Consider the following 18,011-nt stretch of genomic DNA (forward strand, 5'->3'; position numbering starts at 1 on the left):
AGAGTCAGCCTGTCCTTTGAAGTTTTGAAGCCAGGCATTGACTTCTCCTCTCTAGCTATGAAAGTCCTAGATGGCATCTTCCAATAGAAGGCTGTTGTGTCTACATTAAATATCTATTTGTTTAGTGAAGCCACCTTCATTAATTATCTTAGCTAGATCTTGAGGATAACTTGCTGAAACTTCTACATCAGCACTTGCTGCTTCACCTTGCACTTTTATGGAGACAACTTCTTTCCTGAAACCTCATGAACCAACCTCTGCTGGCTTCAAACTTTTCTTCTGCAGCTTCCTCACCTCTCTCAGCCTTCACAGAATTGAAGAGAGTGAGGGCCTTCTCTGGATTAGGCTTTGGCTTCGGGGAATGTTATGGGTGCTTTGATCTTCTATCCAGACCACGCAGACTTCCTCCATATCAGCAATAAGGCTGTTTCGCTTTCTTATCATTCATGTGTTCACTGGAATAGCACTTTTAATGTCCTTCAAGAACTTTCCTTTGCATTTACAACTTGGCTGTTCAGTGAAAGAGCTTAGCTTTCACCCCGTCTCTGCTCTCGACATGCCTTCCTCACTAAGCTTAATCATTTCTAGCTTCTGATTTAAAGTGAGAGATGTGTGACTCTTCCTTTCACTTGAACACTTAGAAGCCATTGTAGGGTTATTAAGTGGCCTAGCTTCAACATTGTTTTGTCTGAGGGAATAGGGAGCCCCAAGGGGAGGTAGAGAGACAGGGAAATGGCCGGATGGTCGGTAGAGCAGTGAGAACACACACAACACGTATCAATTCACTTCTCTGTCTTACATGGGCATGGGTCATGGTGCCCCAAAACAATTGCAATAGTAACATCAAAGATTACTGATCACAGATCCCCATAACAGACATAATAATGATGAAAAAGTTTGAAATATTGTAAGAATTACCAGAATGTGACACAGAGACACAAAATGAGCAAATGCTGTTGGAAAAAGGGCACTGATTGACTTGCTCGACCCAAATCTTCAATTCGTACAAAATGCTATGGCTGCTAAGTGCAGTAAAGTCAAGCATGATAAAACGAAGTATGCCTGTACCAGCACATCTTTGCCTCAGGCTTTGTCATTCCACGAACTCAAACTAAGGCAGAGGATACCGGGTTCCCGGGTTCCTGGTCTAGAAAGAAGGTAGTGGGTTACAGATGGGCATGTCCCTTTCGCCCTGCAGACTCCTTGGATATGGGGAGTGATGAGGCTGGAGCGGGGCCAACATAGCCCCAGAGCAAGGTCCAGGGCAAGGGCCAGTTGCCCAGATGGAAGGGCAGCACTGACTGGAATATAAACTGCTGACGGGTGTGGCCTGTCTGCTTCATCCTCACATATTCAGCCAACAGCAGATATTCAAATTTTTTAAAATGAAATTAATGTGTGCTTAAGGTTTTTGTAAAACATGAATTTGTTCAATAAACAAATGGCATTTAGGTACTATGACAAATGCTAAATTGTGGATTCATGACCCAAATGTATGATGCTACAGATATTTATTTGCTTTCATAATTAACTCATATACTACATCTGCCTGCCCCATAATATTGCAAAACTTGGAGCATCTCAAGACATCTGAATGGCATATCAGATAATTTCAGAATTCTATTGGTGAAAATAGTAAATGCAAAAGCACTACTTGATGCAAGTAAAGATTTTTCAAAGTAAAATATCCTTTGTTTTTTCCACCTGAAAACCATATCTAGATATCCCTAAGTAAATGACAAGATGGTATTCTTGAAAACCTGGTACATTTATTTAATACACATTTATTGAGTGTTTATCACGTGTCAGGCACTGTGCTAGGCCTTGGTGATACCAAATGGTTGGCTTAGTCTCTGCTACAGAAAGGAGTTTGATATTATAGGGAAGTTGTCCAAGTTAATAATTACAAAATGAATCTGGGATGCTGTGATAAAACTACAGAGACCCTTTTTTCTTGTCGAGGGTGGCATGAGGAAGCAGAGAGAAAAAGACTCCTGGAGGCTACCCCTGAGCTGTTGAAAGGATGGGTAAGAGTTACCCAGGTGAAGAAAAACTGTTCTTGACGAGCAGATGAGTATGGCAGTCCGCGAGGAGATAAAGGCAAGGCTTCCCACAAATGCCACTTTTATGGTTTTTGACAACTTTACATAGCACCAGTAATAACTTTTTTCTTAAATATCACTTTAATTTAAAAAAATTTTTTACTGACATACCTACTTCAGCTGTATCTTAAGCAATACATGAGAAATCTAGGGTATGGTGTGTTAATTATACATTTGCTAGTACTAATATTAAAACACTTACTAAATGGATACCCTTTTACTCTCTTAAAATCATCTCATCAATTGAATTGTATCAAACTGTAGGAAAAACAAAATGGAACTCTTGTTTAAATTAATATACCCTTACCCTGCAACAGGAGATAATTCGTTTTAGATGCCACTTTTCTTCCTAGTAGAATTACTATACTTTGAAATGGTTCAAAATAACGTACAATAACCTTCAAAGTAACGGAAAAGTCTGAGTTAATTTTCTGGCACCTTGAGGTAAAGGGACCCGAGCTTTTGATCTGAATCCCCATCGAGTAATGACGCAGCATACTTTCGACCGTTTTGATATGAAATTCATTCTCTTGTATTAAGAAAACAAAACAAAAAACCTAAAGCAAAGGCAGACATACAAAGGGATTTTTAAAAGCTGGAAAAGCAGTGGATATCGGTGGGATAGAAGATTAGGCGTAAAATTAGAAGAGGGAAGAAAGTCCGCCCCAGACCAGGCAAATCCGCATGGATGGAGGCAGCGTTTCCTTCTCCAGCAGCCAAACTGCCTCTGTTTCTTAAGGCAAACTTAGGCCGCATTTCCGCTGAGCGAAGAAAAAAGTCAAGGCGAGGGCTCGACTTTCTGAAAAAAAAAAAGGAGTCACAGCACGCAGGACTGAAGAGGCGGAAGCAGCTGGGAGACCCTGCTCGCCAGCATCTTGAATCGACCAGGACGGACCGGCGAGCAACCAGGCCCCGCCCCCAGGGCAGGCCTCGCCCCACCCCGGCCGGCCGGCCGGCCGCTCCGCGGAGCCACCAGGAGTCGCTGCGCGCCGTCTGGGCGACAGCCGGTCTCTCTTCCCCACCTCCCCTTCGCTGCTCCGCCCCCGGGGCGGTGTCGGCGCCAAAATCAAACTCGCCTGGGCCCGCCCCGCCTCTCGCCCCGCTCAGGCCCCGCCGCCGGAAGACGCGCCGCCCGCGCAATGGTAAGAGCAAGGGGCGCGCTCCCCGGTCCCCTCCTCCGCAGTGGCCCGGCTGCAGAGCCCCTCGGCTGCGTGCCACCCGGGCCCGGCGTTGGCCCCCGGGTGGGCTGCAGAGGCCGGCTCCCCCGCCAGGTCGACGCCCCGGCCGCCCGGCGCTTTTCGGCTCCCGCCGCCTGAGCCCCTAAGCTGAGGCGCCGCGCTGGGATCCCCGTCCTTGTGCCCCCCGGCTCCCTCCCGGCCAGGTCAAGTTAAATACGGGCGTTCGAGAACGTGCCCCGAGTGTCTCACGAATTCAGCAGTCTGTTAGCAAGGCCAGGAGTCACTTCAGAAGTAGTGCCCAGGCTCCCCGCTTCCGGCCACCAAGGCGCCGCCCCCGGTGGAGGACAGGGAACGGGTGTCGGCGGGCAGCGCCGGGGGGTTCCGGGGGCCCGAGGAGCTTGCTTGATCTTTGAAGATTGAGTGGTTTGGGGTGTTGTAGCATTTAGAGCACATTTCAGTATTGCTCACAATTTCCAAAGTGACCTGACAAATCTTCATTTTATGCCAGTTAGAGGATTTCTGTGAAAATGCGTTGGTTTTTACGAAGGGCAGGGCTGCCCTTTTGTGCTTTCGGAGTCGGTTTATTAGGGAAGCACCGTACCGACTTCGTCTTCCTTGCATTGCCTAATGGGTTAAGTCCTGGTTAGATTCCAAATCGTCTCTTTCTCTTTGTGAATTTAATGTCTTTCTGCTCATCAAATCATTTTCATAAACCTTCAGAGTTCCATCCCCCACCCCCTTCTGTTGGCAGAGAATCACCGTCTAATGAAGTGGATCTAAGATTTTAATATCTTAATTAAGTGGCCGTTATTTTGCCAAGCTGGTGGTGGACGGAGATATAGGTTGTACGATGTTTATCTGAAGATATTTGCCCAGATGTAATCAAATCTGATAACGGTTTCTTTGTGGTTAAACTAACAACCCAGCCACCTGGGCATAAAATGGTGTAGGAAGCCAAACAGGCCCACACTTAAATCTGGTACCAGTGTTCGGTGATACCATATTTCTCCTTTATAGAGTTACTGGCCTGATAGAACTGACTGCTGAGTACTATGCAGCCCATATGCATTAATTTTTTGGTTTTTGTCTTTTTACCTAATATCTTTCTACACCTACATCACCTTCTAATACTAAATAGTTTAATGTGCTATTAACTCTTTTCTGATGTTTACCTCTAGTAATGGAGAAACATGGAACAAGTTAGAATAAAACTTTTTGTAAGAGACATACTTCCTGTTTTTCATGTATTGTTAAGAACTAAGTTTACTGTTATGTTGATCAAAGATAACTTTTGTTCTTTTCCTGATTGTGAATTAATAGCTGTTTGTTTCGATTTTGGTTGCGCTTGCTGGGTAAACAGTAGTTATAAGTCCAAGCATATTTTTGGAATTGGAGAAATGTGGTGTGTTCAGCCACTTCTGAGGGCAGCAAATACCATCTACTTTTAATTCTTCAAAATTGTATTAGTGGGCTTCCCTGGTGGCGCAGTGGTTGAGAGTCCGCCTGTCGATGCAGGGGACGCGGGTTCGTGCCGCGGTCTGGAAGGATCCCGCGTGCCGCGGAGCGGCTGGGCCCGTGAGCCGTGGCCACTGAGCCTGCGCGTCCGGAGCCTGTGCTCTGCAACGGGAGAGGCCACAGCGGTGAGAGGCCCGCGTACCGCAAAAAAAAAAAAAAAAAAAATTGTATTACTGATCAACAGGGCTAACTTTAGAAAATTTTTTTGCGGGAACTTAGTTCCCCGACGAGGGATCGAACCCGTGCCCACTGCAGTGGAAGCGCAGAGCCCTAACCACTGAACCACTTAGGATTTCTTTAACTCCTAGTTGGAGAAGTTTCTTTCATTGTCCTCAAGTCAAATTTTGAGCCCCCTTACTTACTAATTTGAGTGTATCTCTAACTTATAGTACGAGGAGATTTTCTTTAATCCTAAGTTATACATGAGCCCTTGTTGATTTTTTGGAGAAATTTCTAAATATGAAGTAATATGGCATCCTTTTACATTACTTACTTGTAAAAGGCCATGATACTCTCCCACGGTGTTTAGTAATGAAAACTCTTTGTAGTGGTGAAGGAGACTGATGAATAAGTTAGCCTGAAATCAGTGTTAGCGGATGATACACCTCATCCATATTTCGTTTTTTTTAAAATATTTTTATTGGAGTATAATTGCTTTACAATGGTGTGTTAGTTTCTGCTTTATAACAAAGTGAATCAGTTATACATATACATATGTTCCCATATGTCTTCCCTCTTGCGTCTCCCTCCCTCCCACCCTCCCTATCCCACCCCTCCAGACAGTCACAAAGCACCAAACTGCTCTCCCTGTGCTATGCGGCTTCTTCCCACTAGCTATCTACCTTACGTTTGGTAGTGTATATATGTCCATGCCTTTCTCTCACTTTGTCACAGCTTACCCTTCCCCCTCCCCATATCCTCAAGTCCATTCTCTAGTAGGTCTGTGTCTTTATTCCTGTCTTACCCCTAGGTTCTTCATGACATTTTTTTTTCTTAGATTCCATATATATGTGTTAGCATACGGTATTTGTCTTTCTCTTTCTGACTTACTTCACTCTGGATGACAGACTCTAGGTCTATCCACCTCATTACAAATAGCCCAGTTTCGTTTCTTTTTATGGCTGAGTAATATTCTATTGTATATATGTGCCACATCTTCTTTATCCATTCATCCGATGATGGATACTTAGGTTGTTTCCATCTCCGGGCGGCTGTAAATAGAGCTGCAATGAACATTTTAGTACATGACTCTTTTTGAATTATGGTTTTCTCAGGGTATGTGCCCAGTAGTGGGATTGCTGGGTCATATGGTAGTTTTACGTGTAGTTTTTTAAGGAACCTCCATACTGTTCTCCATAGTGGCTGTACCAATTCACATCCCCACCAGCAGTGCAAGAGTGTTCCCTTTTCTCCACACCTTCTCTGTTTTTAGATTTTTTGATGATGGCCATTCTGACCGGTGTGAGATGATATCTCACTGTAGTTTTGATTTGCATTTCTCTAATGATTAATGATGTTGAGCATTCTTTCATGTGTTTGTTGGCACTCTGTATATCCTCTTCGGAGAAATGTCTATTTAGGTCTTCTGCCCATTTTTGGATTGGGTTGTTCGTTTTTTTGTGATTTAGCTGCATGAGCTCCTTGTAAATTTTGGAGATTAATCCTTTGTCAGTTGCTTCATTTGCAAATATTTTCTCCCATTCTGAGGGTTGTCTTTTGGTCTTGTTTATGGTTTCCTTTGCTGTGCAAAAGCTTTGAAGTTTCATTAGGTCCCATTTGTTTATTTTTGTTTTTATTTCCATTTCTCTAGGAGGTGGGTCAAAAAGGATCTTGCTGTGATTTATGTCATAGTGTTCTGCCTATGTTTTCCTTTAAGAGTTTGATAGTTTCTGGCCTTACATTTAGGTTTTTAATCCATTTTGAGCTTATTTTTGTGTATGGTGTTAGGGTGTGATCTAATCTCATACTTTTACATGTACCTGTCCAGTTTTCCCAGCACCACTTATTGAAGAGGCTGTCCTTTCTCCACTGTACATTCCTGTCTCCTTTATCAAAGATAAGGTGACCATATGTGCGTGGGTTTATCTCTGGGCTTTCTATCCTGTTCCATTGACCTATCTTTCTGTTTTTGTGCCAGTACCATACTGTCTTGATTACTGCAGCTTTGTAGTATAGTCTGAAGTCAGGGAGCCTGATTCCTCCAGCTCCATTTTTCGTTCTCAAGATTGCTTTGGCTATTTGGGGTCTTTTGTGTTTCCATACAAATTGTGAAATTTTTTGTTCTAGTTCTGTGAAAAATGCCAGTGGTAGTTTGATAGGGATTGCATTGAATCTGTAGATTGCTTTGGGTAGTAGAATCATTTTCACAGTGTTGATTCTTCCAATCCAAGAACATGGTATATCTCTCCATCTATTTGTATCATCTTTAATTTCTTTAATCAGTGTCTTATAATTTTCTGCATACAGGTCTTTTGTCTCCTTAGGTAGGTTTATTCCTAGACATTTTATTCTTTTTGTTGCAGTGGTAAATGGGAGTGTGTTCTTGATTTCACTTTCAGATTTTTCATCATTAGTGTATAGGAATGCCAGAGATTTCTGTGCATTAATTTTGTATCCTGCTACTTTAGCAAATTCATTGATTAGTAGTTCTCTGGTAGCATCTTTAGGATTCTCTATGTATAGTATCATGTTATCTGCAAACGGTGACAGCTTTACTTCTTCTTTTCCGATTTGGATTCCTTTTATTTCCTTTTCTTCTCTGATTGCTGTGGCTAAAACTTCCAAAACTATGTTGAATAAGAGTGGTGAGAGTGGGCAACCTTGTCTTGTTCCTGATCTTAGTGGAAATGCTTTCAGTTTTTCACCATTGAGGACGATGTTGGCTGTGGGTTTGTCATATATGGCCTTTATTATGTTGAGGAAAGTTCCCTCTATGCCTACTTTCTGGAGGGTTTTTATCATAAATGGGTGTTGAATTTTGTCGAAAGCTTTCTCTGCATCTATTGAGATGACCATATGGTTTTTCTCCTTCAACTTGTTAATATGGTATATCACATTGATTGATTTGTGTATATTGAAGAATTCTTGCATTCCTGGAATAAACCCCACTTGATCATGGTGTATGATCCTTTTAATGTGCTGTTGGATTCTGTTTGCTAGTATTTTGTTGAGGATTTTTGCATCTATATTCATCAGTGATGTTGGCCTGTAGTTTTCTTTCTTTGTGACATCCTTGTCTGGTTTTGCTATCAGGGTGATGGTGGCCTTGTAGAATGAGTTTGGGAGTGTTCCTCCTTCTGCTATATTCTGGAAGAGTTTGAGAAGGATAGGTGTTAGCTCTTCTCTAAATGTTTGAAAGAATTCGCCTGTGAAGCCATCTGGTCCTGGGCTTTTGTTTGTTGGAAGACTTTTATTCACAGTTTCAATTTCAGTGCTTGTGATTGGTCTGTTTATATTTTCTATTTCTTCCTGATTCCATCCATATTTCTTGAGTGACTTTAATAAGCTGTTGAGCTGAGTGATAAGAGCTTTCCTAAAACAGTGTGCCTTCAGGACATTAGTTTCTCCTCATTGCCTGCCTCTGTGTGGCAGATTCTTGCGGAGTCCAGGGTCTCTCAGGGAGCTGTTTATAATAACAAAATATTAGGAGCCTTTTCTAAAGCTTTGGCTCTATTTTCCACTGATGCAGCCACAGACTAAAGTCCTAAGGGGATTCTCACTGCCCCACAGTGCCCCTAACTTAGCCTTCAGATTCTGGGCTGAGAGAAACAGTGTTTTCAGTCCTGGGGCACAATTAAAGCACCTCAAGATTTTAAAAATATGAGGCCAAGGGGCCCCATTTCAGAGATTCTGATTCATTTCTTATGGGATGTGCCTGGGCATCAGTAGTTTTAAAAGCTCCTGAGATGATTCTAATCTCCGTATATGGCAGTTTGAGACCAAGTGGACTAGAGAAATAGCTGAATGGGCCTTCTAACTGAGTGTGGATATCTTGCTTTATTCAGATACTGCAGAAGCCAGTGTGAAGGGAGGCTAATAACGTCATACTGAACTCTAGCTCCCTACCCTAGGTTTAGTGAACGTGTCTTCATAGTGTATGGTTTCATGGAACTGAGATTCCTTTGGTTTATCTCTCCAAGTAAGGCAATATCTGGTTATCACAGACTTCCTTATTATCAGTTCACCCTGAAATGTATCTATGGGAGTGCAGAGAGGTGGTGTGGGATTTGGGAGTCTGAATGGCCTCACATCTTAGATACATGGTCCTGAACTTGAGGGCTGGTCTTTACAACTGCTCTTCTAACCTGGCACTAACCTCTGGGAAGGCAAAGGCAGTTCATGTTCTGAAGAACTCTTTTTGTTTTGTTTTGCTGTGTTTTATTGAATGAAAGAGTCTTTAAATTCTATAGTACTTTACAGTTTTCAAGTTTCACACATATGATTTCATATAATCCCATAATAACACTTTTCTCCCCCACCCCTATCTTGCCCCTCCCCCCATCCTTCTCCCCACTGGTAACCACTCGTTTGTTCTCTATATCTGTGAGTCTGCTCCTTTTTGTTTTATTACTAGTTTGGTGTACTTTCTAGATTCCACATGTAAGTGAGGTCATGCAGTGTTTGTCTTTCTCTGACTTATTTCACTTAGCCCTCCAAGTCCATCCATGCTGCCACTTTTTTATGACTGAGTCATAAAAATCCATTGTGTGTGTGTGTGTATGTACATATGTATATAAGTACATATGTATATGTGTATTATACATATACCACATTTTCTTTTTTTTTTTTTTTTTTTTTTTTTGCGGTACGCGGGCCTCTCACTGCTGTGGCCTCACCCCTTGCAGGGCACAGGCTCCGGACGCTCAGGCTCAGCGGCCATGGCTCACGGGCCGAGCCGCTCCGCGGCATGTGGGATCTTCCCGGGCCGGGGCACGAACCCGTGTCCCCCGCACTGGCAGGCAGATTCTCAACCACTGCGCCACCAGGGAAGCCCCCACATTTTCTTTATCCATTCATCTGTTGATGGACACTTAGGTTGCTACCATATCTTGGCAAATGTAAATAATGCTACTATGAACACTGGGGTGCATGTATCTTTTTGAATTAGTGTTTTTGTTTCTTTGGGATATATACACAAAGGAGTGGAATTGCTGGGTTATATGGTGGTTCTATTTTTAGTTTTTTGAGAAAGCTCCACATTGTTTTCCACAGTGGCTGCACCAATTTACATTCCCACCAAAGTGTACGAGGGTTCCCTTTTCTCCACATTGTCACCAGTTTGTTATTTGTGGTCTTTTTGATGATGGCCATTCTGACAGGTGTGAAGTGATATCTCACTGTGGTTTTTTTGTTTGTTTGTTTCATTTTGTTTTGTTTGTTTTTGGGTTTTTTGTTTGTTTGTTTTTTGGCTGCGTTGGGTCTCTGTTGCTGCACGTGGGCTTTCTCTAGTTGCAGCAAGCGGGGGCTACTCTTCATTGCGGTGCGCGGGCTTCTCATTGTGGTGGCTTCTCTTGTTGCAGAGCACGGGCTCTAGGCGTGCGGGCTTCATTAGTTGTGGCTCGAGGGCTCAGTAGTTGTGGAGTGCGGGCTCAGTAGTTGTGGCTCACAGGCTGTAGAGCACAGGCTCAGTAGTTGTGGCGCACGGGCTTAGTTGCTCCGCAGCATGTGGGATCTTCCCGGACCAGGGCTTGAACCCGTGTCCCCTGCATTGGCAGGCGGATTCTTAACCACTGGGTCGCCAGAGAAGTCCTCATTGCGGTTTTGATTTGCATGGGAGGAAGGTGTTTTAGATAGAACAACATTTTTAAAAAGGCACAGAAATGGGAAAGAGCATGCTGCAAGTGGAGAATTACAAGTAGTTTTTGTATTACAGCTTAAATTGCCTAGTTCTTCATGTTGTTATGGTAAATTTGAGGTGGGGAGTGGTACCTGTGAGAGGTAGGTTGGGGTCAGGTGACAGAAGGCCTTGTATGTTATTCTAGGGTGATTGGATACTTCTGGATGGTTGAGAGCCACTGAAGAGTTTTAAGCAAGGGATAGGCATGGCAAAGGAGAGGTTTGCTTTTTGGCAGCGTGGAATGTGGCTGGAGGGTGGGACAAAGCATGGTTAGCGGACTGCAGGTATGTAGTAGGGAACAGATAATGAAGGCCTCTACTAAGGTAGAGGTAGTAGGGATGGAGCAGACAGGATCGATTTGAGAAACAGTTAAGCCCTGAAATTGGCAGAACTTGGTGATTGGTTGGATGTGGAGTAAGAGAGATGAAGGAACCTAGGGTGACTGCCAGGCCTCTGGCTCGGGTAACAAGGTGGAATCTAACTGAACTCAAGATCCAGAACAGCAGGTTTGGGGAGTAGATGTGGGAGAGGAGAGGTCAGTTTAGACCTCCTGAGTTTGACCTCTATTCAGCAGAAAGGTAGGTACGTGAGATTGGAGCTCAGGCGCCCACTTAATCCAATGATGTAAAGATTTGAGTTCTCAGCATAGGTGTTTGTTAAAACCATGAAAGCAGGTGAGATCAAAGAACAGGTGTGAGGAGAGAGGGGATCAGTAGAGAAAGAACCCTGGGGAACTGCAGTATTTAAAATTGTGGACAGAGGGAAAAGAGAAAAAGATAAACTTTGAGGCTACTTATTTTACCTGTGCAACTCATCAAGGAACACTGGATGATTTGCTGTGAAAAGGGGTTAATGGGTTTCTAGACCATGTACTCTGGAATGCATTCAGAACGGCAATTCCAAATTCCTTTCCTTGTCTAGTGTAGGCTCTCGTTTCTGATGGAGTTTATGGTTGGATAGGTTTATTATTGTTGGTTTATTTATGTCTGCTTTTTATGTGGTATAAAGTATTTTAAAGTTCTTACTAAACAATTTATGTTCCTCTATAATCCCATGCAATTTTTAAGAAGGATGCAGATTACTTCAGAAGCATTAGTGTGGAATCCTCCATGAGAGTACCAGAGATTATGGTTCTCGTTCTCTTTTGTTATTTTCTGTGAATATTTGCATTGAGGAAATTTGGCGTTTTGAAAATTCAGACTTTAGCTTTAGGTATATACCCTATATAAAATATATGGTAAAATTTATTATTAAAATACATTTCAGTTACATCTTTTAAAAATATTTATTTATTTAATTTTATAGTTTATTTTCTTTATTTTTTTGGCTGCGTTGGGTCTTTGTTGTGGCATGCGAGATCTTTTTCATTGCGGTGCATGGGCTGTTCATCGTGGCCTGCAGGTTTTCTCTCCCTAGTTGTGGCACGCAGGCTCCAGAGCACGTGGGCTCTGTAGTTTGCGGCACACAGTCTCTCTCGTTGAGGCACGCGAGCTCAGTAGTTGTGGTGCATGGGCTTAGTTGCCCCGCGGCATGTGGGATCTTAGTTCCCTGACCAGGGATTGAACCTGCATCCCTCGCATTGGGAGGCAGATTCTTTACCACTGGACCAGCGGGTAAGTCCCTCAGTTACATCTTAATTATCTTAATTTCAAGTTAGCTAAAGGGTAGTGACAGGATAATAATAACCTGAAGTAGGCTTTCATTTTCTACTTGGACATGGTTTTCCTTCCTCCAGCCTTCCCTCCACAATGCCACCTAACTCTTATCTTGTCACTCCCTGCTTTAGAAATTGCTCAGTAGCTCCTCGTGGCCTGAAGTACAGTCTGCTCTCTTTGGCTGGACAGTCAGCCTTCCATAATCTGGCCCCAGACAACCTTTCTTGTCTCATCTGCCACTCCATCTACATACTCCACTTGTATAATAATCATCCCTGAGTGTTTGTCTTTCTGGAGCATACCATGTACTTCTGTAACACTGTGCTTGTGTGTGATCTGTCCAGGACACCCTTCTCACCATTTCTCAACTTGCCAAAATCTTGTTCATCTCTAGCCTTCCTAGCTAACCCTCCTCCCTTTCCAGGGTGGAATAAATTTATTCTTTCCTGGGTAGCAATTTGTACATGTACCTGTTCATTAACTATAAGTAGTTATGTCTATTTATTTTCCTTGAGAGATTAAGTCTTTTGAAGATAAATACAGTGACTTATTGGATCATTTGATAAATATTGAGTTTCTACAAAATGCCAGGCACTGTCTCAGTCACAGTTCTTATTATTATACTGGCAGCACCTACCACAAGGCTTGGCATAAAGTAGTAGAGTTGTTAAAATCCATCTTGAGGCCTCGTTCTGAGAGTTATTAAACCTGTTGGTCTCAGATGAGACCATAATAATAATAATAATAATTAATATTAATTAATTAATAATAATAAACATCTGATAAAAATATTATTTTATTTAATATTTAATATATTATATTATTATTACAATTATATTATTAATTATTATTAATAATTATAATGTTCTGATTAATAATTTATTAATATCATTAATTAATATTATTAATATATTATTATAATTATTATTATCTGATAAAAATATTATTATAAAATAATAATAAACATCTGATAATGTTTTGAACCAAGTTGTCTTAAAAAGCATTGTTTTGTGTTTTTTTTAATTGCACTGTTTACTTTTTAACTTTTGTGCTTTAGTCGAAGAAAAAAGGACTAAGTGCAGAGGAAAAGAGAGCCCGCATGATGGAAATATTTTTTGAGACGGTAAGTCATTTTCCTTAAGATTTTTAGTATTTTGTGTAATTTTCTCCTTAAGTTTATGTCATCCAGTGTTAACTGTATTTTTTTTATTAGAAATCAATAGTGACCAATTTCCTAAAGAATGAATAAAATTCTACAAACACTTGTGGTTCCTGTGAGCTGTGGAGCATGAAAGAATCCTATCCCAGGGTTTGTAGAGTCTCTTCTATCCAGACTGCCCTATACTCTGGCACCATAATTAACTTTCTGAAGCATATATTTGATTGTGTCCCCTTTTACCTGAAAATAATAATGATAATAGCTCACATCTACTGAGTGCTTCCTAGGCGCCATTCACTATTCTAAGCACTTGGTGTAGTTATCTGATCTTATCCTTTTTAACCCTCTGAGATCCTCATTCTACAGATCTGGACATCTGAGACACAGCCTAAGATACCAGCCCTGGATCTCAAAACAAGAAGTGATAGTACTAGGATAAAAACCCAGGGGGGATCATCTGATTATAGCGATAGTGCTAAATACAGCCTCTTTACATTTATAAGCCTGCATATGGTATAACACACATGTGACGGTACATAGCCTCCTTAATTTATTCCAGTTATTCGTGCCTGCCACTAACAGGAAATATGTTTGAAGTTTCTGCTCCTAAGTGGCAGAACCAGGATTCAAACCCAGTCACGTGGCTCTAGAGCCTGTTTTCTGTACAATGGCTTTTCTTGCTTCCAGGTTAAAATCCAAACTTTTGACCTACAAAAATATTAACTTCTTATGTCTTACCTCTTGACAGAACCTTCAAAGTCTGGTTTGGCCCCAACCTACTGGCTATTTTCATTATTTACAAATATCAATATGAAGAAGGTGGGGAAAACGGCAAAATAGAATGTAAAATTAATAAGTAATGATAATACTTGACATTTTCATTTTGATAATGCAGATTCTCAGTGAAACAAGTGAAATATTGTGGGCACTTTTTTTTTTTTAACTGTTTGCCCTTTAAGTGAAATCTTACTAGTCTTACTTACATACAATGACTTACTAAAAGTCATTGGCAATTCAGAACAGAGTATCATATTAATAATGATATGATTAGGACGATAAATTGATTACGTTTGTAGGTAAAGATTATGACTACTTATTCTGCTGAGTTGAAATATTTTTCCTATGGTCTTAGAGCAAGAAAAGTAGATTTAATTCCTAGCAGGCAGTGGAAAGCTAGGGAGAGTGGTGAGGGGAGTTAATTTGTTCTTTATGATATTGTTGGCTGTTTTTGATTAAAATTTTTTCAACACTGCTCTCAATGACATTAAGACACTAATGACTAAGGCACCATGACTATAATGAGTATTAGAGGTTAAAGAAGTTCAATAGTTAATGAGTTTTTAGGTAAAGATAGGAATTAATTGTATTGATTGATTTCAGTTCATATATTCCTATATGTATCAATTCATATGAATACATACATAGATTTATTTGAAGTTACTAATTCTTTGCCTGTTACACTTAGGAAGAACATGGCCACAGTACAGCTCAAAGATAGTGAACTTGTATCTGAAGTCTGTATTACCTGATAGCTTTGTGACGTTAAGCAAGTTACTTGACCTAAGTCTCAGTTTCTTCATCTATTAAAAAGGCTAATAATAATTGTACCTAGTTCACAAAGTTGGTATGAGGATTGAATGAAATAATCTGTGTAAAACATTATAATGCTCAGGTCATAAGTGCTTAATTAAAAGTTATCTAACTTTATAACTGTGTGTCTTCCATGGTATCTTTACACATAGTTTTTTGTTTTTGAGAGCTGGAACCATTGTGTTCATCTCTCCTTTATTATCTCTGTTTAATGTAGGGGAGAACCAATATTTACTTGAGACCATTTTCTCTGTCCACTTAAATGACCACACTTTAGTTCTGAGGCTAGTTCTTTGCAAGCCCATTTATTTACATAGCAACCCCACTGGGGCAGCCAGTATGTCTGGGGCTTTTCCTTGATAACCACATCTAGGCAGATGTCTCAGTAAGTTCATGTTCTTTTTCCTAAGGTATTTGCAAATAGGTTTGATTAATTGGGTTTTTTTAAACGCATTAGAGGCCTGAAGTTAGTAATTTACTACATGTTCTCTGAGACCCTACAGAATTCTCTTTTAATAGTTTATTCCCAGATGTGCAAAAATTTATTTCACACTCTAGGACCAATGACTTAGTATTTTCCTTAATTTACTAAATCTTAAGTGTACTGAGATGAAGTTACTTTTCTCAACATTTCATTATTAAAGATGAAAGAATTTCACTGTGAATACCTATATGCCCAGCTTAGATTCTACCGTTAACATTTTATACTCTACTTGTTTTATCATATATATATATATATATATATATTCATCTATCCATTCCTTTATCCATCTATCAGTTCATCTTTTTTGCAGGGGGTTGTATATCTGGGCTACTGGTCTTTTGTCTGGTATGTTTTGTGAATATTGTCTTCCAGTCAGTCTTTTCAGTTTCTTAACAGTGCACTTGGATGAGCAGAAGTTTTAAATTTTTATGATGTCTAATTTCCATCCTATAGAAGTTACCTTTTCAAGTTTATGTTGGAAGAAATAGATCCCAGATTTCCATAACACTAATCACAATAATTCTGTTCTAATTACTGAATACTTCAGTCTTTTCAAATATTTCACTTTTATTATCCAAGTTCTTTTTACCAGTTCAACCACAGCTCATTACAAGAAGAAAGGAGTATTCTGCATAGATTTTTTTCCAACCATAAGATTAAATATTCTCTGTGTATATCTTCCCATAATGTTTTGCTTTGCATGTGGTGGACATGCAGCATGTATGGGTGAATGATTGATAGACAGCCATAAATTGTATGTTTTTCTTACTTAGGTGTGGCTCTTCCATGAAACCTTAAATGTAAATAAATCTTGACAGCTGTCTGTTTTGCTTTTAGTTAGAACTGCTAATCTGTGATGTATGGTATATGCTAAGCAAAGCACTATTTGTGTTTTCTTCAAATCAAAGTGTCAGAGAAGCTGATTATCTCATGTTAACAAATGATTCATCATAACTAGATTTTATACTTCATTGGGAAGATGTTTTTTGCATTCTGCCCTCCAGTTACTTTAAAGAATTGTATGTTCATGCAAAATCTGTCCATTTTAGGTTCTGTTGAAGGTATTGAACAAGATAATTACAGTTTCTTCTAGCTCTAAAATTCTCGATTCTATTGCACTATTCACTTCCAGTCATAGTTTTTTAGTACAATATTTTATAAACATAATTATGGTAAATATAAATATATAGTAGAAAATAAATGCATGTTTTTCATCTTTCAACTCTTTTAAACAGAAAGATGTATTTCAATTAAAAGACATGGAGAAGATTGCTCCCAAAGAAAAAGGCATTAGTAAGTATCAAAAATGTGCCAGAATGTTTTGCTAAATACCCATCATCTTTCCTGCAACAGTCTTTCACTTCATGGAAACATAAATTTCTAGAGATGAATAATGTCTATAAAAGTCCCAATGTAATGTTTCTGGGCCATGACCATGATTCTTGTGTTTGAAGTATCTGCTGTAGGGAAACTACAGTGGAATATGCATGCATGCCTGTGTGCACACACACATACGTATACATACACACAATTATACACATTTATTTATTTATGGGTATAATTTACTTCAGAAGAAGTAAAAACTTCTTCATGTATGTTCTGGTATTTGTTAAATGTGATTTACATAGTGTATTAGTTTTCTACAGCTGCTGTAACAAATTACCATAAACTTAATTTCTACTTAACACAGTAGAAATTTATTTTCTCATAGTCTGGAGGCCAGAAGTCTAAAATCAAGGTGTTGGCAGGGTTGGTTCCTTCTGGAAGCTCTGAGGGAGAATCCATGTTATGCTTCTCTCCTAGCTTCTGGTGGCTGCCCACAGTGCTCGGTTTATAGACACATCATCCTAATCTCTGCCTCTGCCTTCACATGGCCTTCCCATTTTTTTTTTTCTCCTCTTCTTTGTCTTATAAGGACATGTGTCATTGGATTTGGGACCCACCCTAAATCCAGGATGATTTTATCATGAGGTCCTTAATTACCTCTCTATAGAACCTTTTCCAAAATAAGGTCACATTCACAGGTTCTGGAGGTTATCTTTTGAGGGGTCACTACATATGATATATATATTTTTAAACCTTACTTTCTGATTATATAAGCTATACATGTTATTTTAACAGATTTGGAAATTATAAAGAATATAATAAAAATAAAGGTTGTTCATAATCCCTCTATTCTGAGATCACCACTGTTAACATTTTGGTGTATTTTGATATCTTATTCTTGGGTTCTGTTTATCTGTGTTTGTATGTATCTGTCCATTTCTCTGAGAGGGAACCATGCTGCATATACAGTTTTGTGTTCGTGTATTTTTCCATATACCATCATATCATCTACACTTTCCTATGTCATTTGCTTTAAAAAAAATGATTTACAACATCTGCATCTCCTAATATTTCATTCTGTGGCCACCCACTGTGCCATAATTTGCTTAGCCCATTAGCTATTGTTGACCATCTAGGTTGTTACCAAATTTTGCTGCTAAAATTAA

General features: G+C 40.0%; 1 protein-coding gene across 1 annotated transcript in view; it reads left to right on the forward strand.

Moving 5' to 3' along the window:
* Positions 1-1,734: 1,734 nt before the first annotated feature.
* Positions 1,735-18,011, forward strand: part of MND1 (meiotic nuclear divisions 1) — an 84,953-nt gene continuing 68,676 nt past the window's right edge. Inside the window, exons 1-3 of the mRNA XM_004263640.3 lie at positions 1,735-3,244; positions 13,344-13,409; positions 16,755-16,812. Coding sequence (XP_004263688.1) covers positions 3,242-3,244; positions 13,344-13,409; positions 16,755-16,812 — 127 coding nt within the window. The 5' untranslated portion in view covers positions 1,735-3,241. The remainder of the gene's footprint in view (positions 3,245-13,343; positions 13,410-16,754; positions 16,813-18,011) is intronic.

Source organism: Orcinus orca, chromosome 4 (assembly GCF_937001465.1).
Source record: "Orcinus orca chromosome 4, mOrcOrc1.1, whole genome shotgun sequence".
NCBI lineage: Eukaryota > Metazoa > Chordata > Mammalia > Artiodactyla > Delphinidae > Orcinus > Orcinus orca.